Below are 10,632 nucleotides of genomic sequence, written 5' to 3'. Positions count from 1 at the left end.
TCACACAAACACACACACACACACACACCCTCTCACAAACAGCCACCACGTCATGGTTAAGGTTAGGATATACCCACCACTTCATGGTTAAGGTTAGGATATACCCACCACGTCATGGTTAAGGTTAGGATATACCCACCACTTCATGCAGTGGTTCCCAAACTCGGTCCTGTGGCCCCCACTGGGTGTACGTTTTGTTTATTACCCCTGACACTACACAGCTGATTCAAATAATCAAAGCTTGATGATGAGTTGATTATTTGAATCAGCTGTGTAGTGCTAGGGACAAAAAACCAAAACGTGCACCCCTCGGGGTCACCGAGGACCGAGTTTGGGAACCGCTGACCTAATGATTAAAGTTAGAACTAAAGGAGAGTAAGCTGATCCTAGATCTGTGCTTGTGGACTACCTATAGTGAAGCAGCTACTGCAGAACTGTGCCCGCTCTCTCCAGACCCCAGTGGAAGACTTGTGAATAGTCATTTTTTCAGTTCTCCGACACAGAGCGATACCCTGTGCTGGTCTTCCTGCCACAGTTAGAAGTGGACGTGTCTGACATGACACCCTGACATCCCTTAACTCATGTCCTGGCCTGACCCCCCCCCCAGACCCCCCACTTTGCCACCAACACCCCCGACCCAACCGCCCCAAGACCACACCTTTGGCCAGGTTTTGTGCATTGGGCGCTTGGCAAGGGTGGCCCGCCTTGTTGTCGGACTCCGTTCATTGGACTGGAGTGGGACTTCCTGAGTTAGACGAACGATAGGATCAGTGGATTGCTCCTCCACGGGTGATTTGTCTATATTGGTGATGAGGGGGGGGGGTGGGTTCTTCCCTTCCTTAACAACTGGTTTGACATTCGTGTTTCTCCTTTGTATATACAGCCATTCTCCTACATTTGATTTATGAAATGACAGGGTCTCGTTTCCACAATGCAGCAAATGGCTCATTTAATGGCTCACCAAACCTACTGCAATGGAAGCCATTAGGATGGAAGCCATTAGGATGCCAGCCTGGAAGTACAAAACAGTGACATGTTTACAGACTCTCAGGGCAAACGCACCTTCTGGCGTCCAAATGTTTTGTTTCCCTGTGTTTTGTATGGCTGGGCTCCATCCTGTTGCATTGTGGTAGGCTGTTCTTGAGTACAGTATCGTAGGTGAAATGTTAACAATGAAAGAGGAGGGTTTCCCAGGGGCTTTGTCCAAAATTCTCTTAAAAGACTTCCTTTATTTTTTTTTTCCTTTACCTCGTATATATAAAGATATAAAGAGACTACTTTTATGAAATGAATACGCCACACCCCATCAACAGGACACAAGGAGAGGAAGCTTCTTAAGAGTATTGGGACGAATACTTGTCTGATCTGCAAGACCTGCCGGCAATCCAACCTTCGCTGATGCATACAGTACTGTGTCTATGTCTTGCCCTTAAACAAGCCACAACTTGCCTCCCTAAGGACATGTCCATGATTTCTTTGTTACCGACTAAAAGCATTCTCTGATCACTTTGAACAAAGTCTTTGTCAAGGCGCATGCAGAGGTGAAATACACCAGTTCCACGTATTCATAAAATAATCCTTGATTGGCGGATGCTAGCCAAGTTTCCCTCTGTTTTCTGGAGAGAATATGACATTTCCTCCCATAGGATTGGCCAAGCCAGTTCATATTAGAGACAAATCCCCTTAGTAGTGCTGTTCACCTAACGAAAACAACCAGAAGTTCTATCTACCTTTTCCCCTCCTGCCTATAAACACGTTGCCAGAGTATTGATGCTATTACAAGGCTATCCTTTCCTGTTTCTTTTCCCTCCTGACCATTGAGTTGACAGGGCGGGATTGTTGAGAGTAATGGTGCGTTCGAGTGGTCCTCGGAATCTCTGTATTTCCCAGTTGGTGGAGTTGTAAATTATGGCATGAGTGCGCTCGTGTACTAATGAAGTCGGAATAACTCTTCAACCAATGAGATTCTAGCTAGATGGCTAATCTAGCTAAAGTTGCCCACGTTGACAATGTGTCAAACTATATACTGTACGGATCCACTAAGCTACGTTAATCACATGGTTAAGGTTGTAAATTGTTTTCTTCTACCGTCTAGTGGTTGAAAAGGTGAAGAGCCAGTGATGAAACGTCACAACTCTGGACCATGTTTCCCACTTGTGACTCAGACTTTGAGGGTCGTTCAAGTGGTTATTTCCGAGTCGGGAACTTGTATTTCCACATTTCCGATAGCACTCCAACGCACCATAATATGGTAGATGCCTGCTGTGAGGCTTGGTGGAGTAGCCCCTCCATATTGCTTTTAGTTGTCTAGTCCTGTAATACCGAAGAGTGTGAGGAGACTCCAAATTAGAGTATTGAGATCCACCCAACGTATTCCTCACCGAAAGGACATCACCTGAGCAAAACCCATCCCACCCACCCATACCTGTTCCTTCCGAGCCCAACAACGAGCTCTCATATACATTACATGTTTACCCTCACACCAGTGTATGCAGTGTGAAAGGGCATTCACTGTCACGCAATATGAAAACAAACAATTTTTCAAACTTCTACAGTCTCAAACGAAAAACAGAATAACAATGATACTAAAATTGGGATGATGAATTAGTCAACACATACATAATATTATTATTATTGGACAATAACACTTGTGAAGGTGTCATAGCATTCATAAAATCAACGCATGGGAAATCAAACATGTGTTTAAAGCGAATTTTTCACAGCATAAAATGAAAACGATAGATATTTGTATTGTGAAGAGACCACCATTTCTTTGTCTTGTCACAGCTTTTTTTCTTCTTTTTTTGCATAAACCGTAGGTCAAGTCCTGATTGAAAATGTTTGTAGTCGCTTTTTGTTTTCCTCTGGGTTTGTCTTGATATTTGTCTAAAAGATTTTCACAGGCAAGAGTTTTTTTGTGGTCTTGGGTGTAGCTTCTCCCCCTCGTGGCGGTCCATCCCTTCAGAGGGCATGGTGGCGAAGGGGGTTTGTGGCCCCTCCCCCCTCTGTTTAAGAGAGGGGGGACCGGGCCCCCTAGTGGCCCCCCACCCTTGGGGCCCTGCTGCTAGGAGTTCTGGTTGACAGCTTTCCCTCCGTTCATGGTGGGAGTCCCTGAGTTCTTCCTGGAGCGCTGTTTCTCCTCGATCTCATGCAGCGACGGCTCCCTGTACATACACACTGCAGGACGTGTATGTAGTAGAGGACGAAGCAGGAAGCAGGGGGGATAGAGGGGAACATGGAGGATAAATAACGAGGAGATGGATGGGCAGACAGAGAGACAAATTCAGATCGAGCTCAGGGACTCCCACAGAGTGGATGAAGTTTCTCTTGCAACCTGTTCTGAAAAAAAATATTAAATATATTTCCTTAAAAATTAAACGCCCTGTGTTGGGTGCTTAGTTTTTCTCCATTGATATGTTGTAGGCAGGGGTTGGAACCGATATTATTTTTCAACCATATTTTTCTTTGTTCTGTTCCACTGTTCTGACCAGGAAAAGAAAGTTCTGAACCAGTTCGAATCCTAAATAAATAACCATTTACATCGCTCCTTTCTGTTCCTATTTTAAAACTCTTGAATCCATAAATATTTGTACATTTAGCTCGACATTTAATTACTTCACCAATGGATAGAGCAGCTTGCTATGGAGCGCGAAAGCTATTTACAGTTGAAGTCGGAAGTTTACATAGACTTATGTTGGAGTCATTAAAACTAGTTTTTCAACCACAAATTTCTTGTTCACAAACTATAGTTTTGGAAAGTCGGTTAGGACATCTACTTTGTGCATGACACAAGTAATTTTTCCAACAATTGTTTACAGACAGATTATTTCACTTATAATTCACTGTATCACAAATCCAGTGGGTCAGAAGTTTACATAACCTAAGTTGACTGTGCCTTTAAACAGCTTGGAAAATTCCAGAAAATGATGTCATGGCTTTAGAAGCTTCTGATAGGCTAATTGACATCATTTGAGTCAATTGGAGGTGTACTGTGATTGTATTTCAAGGCCTTCATTCAAACTCAGTGCCTCTTTGCTTGACATCATGGGAAAAAAAAGAAATCAGCCAAGACCTCAGAAAAACAATTGTAGACCTCCATAAGTCTGGTTCATCCTTGGGAGCAATTTCCAAATGCCTGAAGGTACCACATTCATCTGTACAAACAATAGTACGCAAGTATAAACACCATGGGACCACGAAGCCGTCATACCGCTCAGGAAGGAGACCTCGTTCTGCTCCTAGAGATGAACGTACTTTGGGTGAAAAGTGCAAATCAATCCCAGACAACAGTAAAGGACCTTGTGAAGATGCTGGAGGAAACAGGTACAAAGTATCTATATCCACAGTAAAACGAGTCCTATAGCGACATACCCTGAAAGTCGCGCTCAGCAAGGAAGAAGCTACTGCTCCACAACCGCATAAAAAAGCCAGACTACGATTTGCAACTGCACATGGGGACAAAGATAGTACTTTTTGGAGAAATGTCCTCTGGTCTGTGAAACAAAAATAGAACTGTTTGGCCATAATGACCATCGTTATGTTAGGAGGAAGGGGGCGGCTTGCAAGCCGAAGAACACCATCCAACGGTGAAGCACAGGGGTGGCAGCATCATGTTGTTGGGGGTGCTTTGCTGAAGGAGGGACTGGTGCACTTCACAAAATAGTGGCATCATGAGGGGGACAATTATGTGGATATATTAGGCAACATCTCAAGACATCAGTCAGGAAGTTAAAGCTTGGTCGCAAATGGGTCTTCCAAATGGACAATGACCCAAAGATACTTCAAAGTTGTGGCAAAATGGCTCAAGGACAACAAGTCAAGGTATTGGAGTGGCATCACAAAGCCCTGACCTCAATCCTATAGAAAATTTGTGGGCAGAACTGAAGCGGTGTGGAGCAGGGGGAGGCCTACAAACCTGACTCAGTTACACCAGCTCTGTCAGGAGGAATGGGCCAAAATTCACCCAACTTATTGTGGGTAATTTGTGGAAGGCTACCCAAAACGTTTGACCCAAGTTAAACATTTTTTAAGCAATGCTACAAAATACTAATTGAGTGTATGTAAACTTCTGACCCACTGGGAATGTGATGAAATAAATAAATGCTGAAATAAATCATTCTACTATTATTCTGACATTTCACATTCTTAAAATAAAGTGGTGATCCTAACTGACCTAAGACAGGGTATTTTTACTCTGATTAAATTTCAAGAATTGTATAAAACTGAGTTTAAATGTATTTGGCTAAGGTGTATGTAAACTTCCGACATCAACTGTATATGCATTAGACATACAAGTGTAGTGTAGGGTGTGGCGTAGGACTGACATTTTGTGTGTGTGGAGAGCTGGGCATGAAGCGCTAGGCATCTTGTTGTTATGACGTGCATTATCTGAATTAGGCCCACAGAATTATACCTACGGAGGAGCGGTTTCTATGGAGGAACTTTGAATGTCTTTGAACTTCAGAGAGTTGGTTTAACTATCGTCGGACTAGAACTAGCCATTGACCATGACTCAGTTCCATTACATTTCACATAATGCCGCCTAGGGTTTTCGAGAGCTAGACCAGAGCTAGCTAACAAGCGAGCTAACTAACAAGCTTGTGTGTGCAGAGAGGAACCAGAATTAAAATAAAAACACATCTTACCTTTTTTGTAGTAACTACATCCAATGTGAAACGTGATAACTATAGTCTCCTTAACTAGCATTGATAAAGTGAATCCATTGTTCTCTAGTAAACATCTCTCTCCCTCATTTCTGAATCACTGTAATGTAATGTCAGCGCATATTGCGTCATGATTGCAAGATGTCCCGATATCTTTTCCAACTGTCCTGTTATCTGGTTTTAATGTCCATTCTAGAATGCTCTTCTAGCCAATCAAAAACGAGTATTAAACAATGCTTTGGTATAATTCGATATTAAACTGATTATGGCAGTAGGCAGATATGCAATAGTCATGTAAACACCTTACTCTGCTTATCTTAATCAGCGTGAGATCAAACTCAAAGTAAGCACCAGCTGAGCGACTCTCCCTCTTTAGCGCAAGTGACGTGAGTTCGGAAACAACTGAATGTATGCGTCTTAGAAGTCGTTTTCACATACAAACGTCATATGTCCGAATTCAGCATCAAATATGGTTCCCAAAAATAACATGGCCGCTGTGGTAGAACGTTTATTTTGATTGGCGATTTTCTGCATTTATCAAAGTCCCATCACATAGCCTGATCTCAGATGTGTCCATGTAAACAGGATTATTAGGGAAATTGTTTTTCTTGCAAAGCATGTAAACGTATTAATCAAATTATTATATTCATCTTACTATTTGCAATGATTGCATTATTGTGTGCATGTAACCGTACTCAGTGAGGGCTTTGTAAAGGCGCTTTGTTGCGTTTTTTGTGGGACTGGAAATAAATACCCGGAACGTAAAATAACGTTATTAACCGGTTCCCACGCTTTTAAAATACGGTTCTGTTCCAGGACAGTATAGATCACTTTCGTTCTCGGTTCTGGTTCTGTTCCTTGAAAAATGATGTTATTTTCCGATTCCAACCCCTGATTTTGGGTCACTTTGAGACCTTGGTGGAGTATGAGGTACTGCTGGGATGTCTACTAATGGGTTTTAAGAGTCAGGACTCAGGTCCTTTAAAAACAGTTTATAAAGTATAGTGCTTGCTTTAGATTAGGTAGCTGATATAGTCTAATATAGATAAGTATCTATATTAAACACCTTATACATTATCTTATAAACCAACAATAAATCATTTAAAGGCCCAGTGCAGTCAAAAAACGTGATTTCCTGTGCTTTATATATATTTCCACACTAAGTCCCATAAGAATTATCGGAGGATGTGCTCTACCTTTACCTGCCTTGTGTTTGTGTAAATGACATTCCATATGTCCTATTTATATATGAAAACTGTACATATTCATTGAGAACTTTATAAATCACTGGATGTAATAATTTGTGAAATTTGTGAAAATTATGATAATGCCTTTTCAGTGTAACAGCTGTTTTGGCAAGAGTTTTGATGACGTCACCGTGCAGTAAATTAGTTAATAGACAAATAAGAGAGTTCCAAACCTCTCTGCCAATAACAGTTCGTTTTCATTTTTCCCCTCCCCAATCAAACCCCTCCCAGACAGTCCTAGCTAAATTCTTACTTGAGAAATAGCTATTTGCTAAGAAGCTTTTTGACCAATCACAGTAAGGTAGCAGAAATAATTTTATATTAAGAATATATATATATTTTTAAGTCTGCATTGGACCTTTAAAATTGTTAACAAATGTGTGAATAATTAACTTATTGACATTTAAAAATGTAGGAAAACTGATTAATAAAATGGTGGGCAGACCATTTCTAAATTCCATATAAATGATTTATTAACTGGACATAATTATAAAGCGTTAACCACTTTTGTGAGTATTCCATTGGTTCCAATTGTACCAAGTGAAGTGAATCAAAAGCAGATAAATGATTTGAAAGTATTTGACAACATAGGTCCAACATTATCTGCCAGGGGCCTTGTTCATAAAACTTTTTATACTTCATTTTAGCATGAGGAATATTTTTTTTGCGCCAGAGTGAAGAAATGCAATTTGGAAAATGTGTATAGACTGCTAATGTTATAACACAAGCATGTTTCATTTATAAATCATGAAATGTCATGCAAAATCCCAAGTAAAATCATGAAATGTCATGCAAAATCCCAAGTAAATCATGAAATTTTCCCAATGTGAAGTTCAACATTTATAAATCGCAAACGTTACCATGGATTTCATCGTACGCACAATGTACGATCAAATCTGTGCGTAAGCACATTTTATAAATGAGGCCCCCCTCTGATTTCACCATATTGGGCTTCAACCAACTTACTCCAGGCGATCAAAACCTGCAAAAGACAATACACAGATGAGACGGCAGATACATTCAGATGCCTTACCTTCAATGGGCCTGGGGACAAAGTGTGATGAGGGCTTGGTCTTCTTGACCCTGTTCCCCTTCATGACCTGGCCTTCCTTGGTAAGGCCCAGGAACCAGGCCCGACCGGACTCCTGCTGCCGGTACACAGTGGACGAGTAGATCACGTAGTAATTCTCAAACACCGACTCCTTAAACTTGCACTCCGGCGTGAACATTTCCTGTTTTGGTGCCAAACAACAAAGGGAGTTTGTTGTTACAGTAATGTTCATGAAGTCCGGGTCAAAGTTCAGGAAGTCGGATCATGGTCAGTAGGGTACACCGACGCAAAACATTTTGTAACAGAAAATTGAAATCTGTGTACTTATTGGACAAGGTCAGATTTCACTCTCCCGTTTCAAACAATTTTCTCCCCACTGAACATGACGAGGCATGTGAGGGTTGTTGTTGCGGCAACGAGATGGGTTGAGTTACGAGACGGTGGTGATGGTGATCCACAGGACATACTACAGACAAATAGACTCAGGTCAACTGATGAAGGAGAGATGAGCCTACTGAATTGTTGTGGATTATATTGTTTTGAGGATGATATTGTGTGTAATGTGTGTTGACTAGATTTTGTTGTGTATCAGACTGCGTGTGTTCCAGGTGAAGAAGTTTGTTTGGAACTGCTGGGCGACCTTAAGTGATTTGGCAGTGTGTGTATGTGTGTGGTGATATTTCATTAATTTCTGTCTCCTCCAGGGTTCTGTGCCCTTTTAAGGTTGTCCCTTTGACTGACAGCCTAATACTGCTCACTGCTGGAGTTGTTCCACAGGCAGACTTTGTGTGGTGTGTGTGTGTGTGTGTGTGTTGTGTGTGTGTGTGTGTGTGTGTGGTGTGTGGTGTGTGTGTGTGTGTGTGTGTCGTGTGTGTGTGTGTGTGTGTGTGTGGTGTGTGTGTGTGTGTGTGTGTGTGTGTGTGTGTGTGTGTGTGTGTGTGTGTGAGAGAGAGAGTGTGAGAGTTGGTGTGTGTGAGAGTGTGTGAGAGTGTATGAGAGTGTGTGAGAGAGTGTGTGTGTGTGATAGAGAGATATGCATGTTAGTGTATTCAAGCCTGGATATTAATCCTCAATATGTGAATAGGTATACAGTACAGGTATGTGAACATTCATGTGTGTGCGCGCGTGTGCGAGACTGTACGGACCGCCTCTATCCCACACACTTTCTGTGAGTGCTCGTTTATAACGCCCAGCTGTGTTCAACACACAGCACCAGTGTGAAGGACTTTGGGTACGTGCAGGGCATGTAAGCCGGTCAGCGGGTGTGTGAATGTGGACAGGCCGCAGTGGGGAGTTGGAGAGGCCGCTTCGATCTCGACCTCATGACACGTTGTCAAAGAGCAGACGGCTCTCTATGTGGGAGGTCGTGGTGTCACATCCCTCCTGTCCCACAACGGGCGACTCAGCCAGCGTTCCTCCACCTCCATCTGCCCCCCATCCCCCATCTCTGCCAAGGCCCCCTCACACCTTGCTCCCACACCCCCTCACACCTTCTTCATTTGCCAACCGCACTGACATGTTCCGGAATCCCCTCCAAACTAGGCCACACAAGGACATCACTCTGTTATTGTCTGTTACGCCTGTAGCTTCGAGGGGAAGTTATAAGGTGCGTAGGAGGCTTTGCTGTTGGAATGACAGAGCTATGTTACAGTGTTTGCTATCTTGTGTGTGGTTGAATGGCTAGTGAACGGCAGGGTGATGTAGGTGTGAGACTGTTAGGATATGAGCATACATCACACACAAGTTTGTGGGTAGAAACACTGTTATAAAAAAATAGATAAGAACACACATTCATATGAACACACACACACAGAGTTCTTCTGCTGTGCTAACAGTTGGCTCCTCTGCCAGGACTGAAGAGAAGCTGCTACTAAATCACTGAGGAGGTGGAGGAGGAAGAGGAGGAGGAGGTGGAGGAGGGTGAGGAGGTGGAGGTGGAGGTGGAGGAGGAGGAGGAGGAAGAGGAGGATTCTTTCTCCTCTTTTCTGCTCGTCTCTCTCCTCTCGTCTCTCTTCTTCTCTCTCTCTCTCTCCTCTCTCTCTCTCTCTCTCTCTCTCTCTCTTCCTGCTCTCTCGTTTCTCTGATTTCTTTCTTTCTTCTCTCTCCGATCTCTCTCTTCTCTCTCTCTTCTCTCATCTCGTCCCTATCTTTATCTTCTCTCACTTCTTTCTCTCTCTCTTTCTTCTTTCTTTCTCTCTCTCTCTTCTCCTCTCTTCTCTCTTCTTTCTCTCTCCTTCTCTCTCTCTCTCCTCTCTCTCTCCCTCTCTTGCTCTTTCTCTCGCTCTCACCTCCTCTCTTCTTTCTCTCATTCTTTTCTCTTTCTTCTCTCTCCACGCTCTCTTCTCTCTTTGCTCGCTCTCTCACTCGTTCTCTCTATATATTTCTTTTCTCTCTCTCTCCCCTCTCTCTTTGAAGGGGAGATAAACAGCACCAATCATTGCACCAGCAAACAAACTTCCATCCTCCCCCTCCCTCCCCGTTTCATCCTCTCCCCTTCTCTTTTCTATTTATAACTTATTTCACTCTTGTTTTTTTTGGGGGGGGTCTCTTTCAAGTCTTGTCGTCTGAGTGGCTTTTCTAATGCTTTTCTTGTCAATGTCTCAGAGACAGAGATGCAATGTTGTGGTCCCCTTGGGAAGTAATTAGCAGAGAGAATGATGCCTGCTGCTCT

The 10,632-nt window shown here is 42.9% G+C and overlaps 1 protein-coding gene across 1 annotated transcript in view; it reads right to left on the bottom strand.

Annotated features, from left to right (window-relative positions):
- Nucleotides 1-61: 61 nt before the first annotated feature.
- The window catches only part of LOC111979093 (fibroblast growth factor 12-like), a 43,241-nt gene continuing 32,670 nt past the window's right edge, over nucleotides 62-10,632 (bottom strand). Inside the window, exons 5-6 of the mRNA XM_070449047.1 lie at nucleotides 7,944-8,225; nucleotides 62-3,177 (exon numbers count right to left, since the gene is read on the bottom strand). Coding sequence (XP_070305148.1) covers nucleotides 3,065-3,177; nucleotides 7,944-8,225 — 395 coding nt within the window. The 3' untranslated portion in view covers nucleotides 62-3,064. The remainder of the gene's footprint in view (nucleotides 3,178-7,943; nucleotides 8,226-10,632) is intronic.

Source organism: Salvelinus sp. IW2-2015, linkage group LG19 (genome assembly GCF_002910315.2).
Source record: "Salvelinus sp. IW2-2015 linkage group LG19, ASM291031v2, whole genome shotgun sequence".
Classification (NCBI taxonomy): domain Eukaryota; kingdom Metazoa; phylum Chordata; class Actinopteri; order Salmoniformes; family Salmonidae; genus Salvelinus; species Salvelinus sp. IW2-2015.
This window is presented reverse-complemented; position numbering and strand designations above follow the sequence as displayed.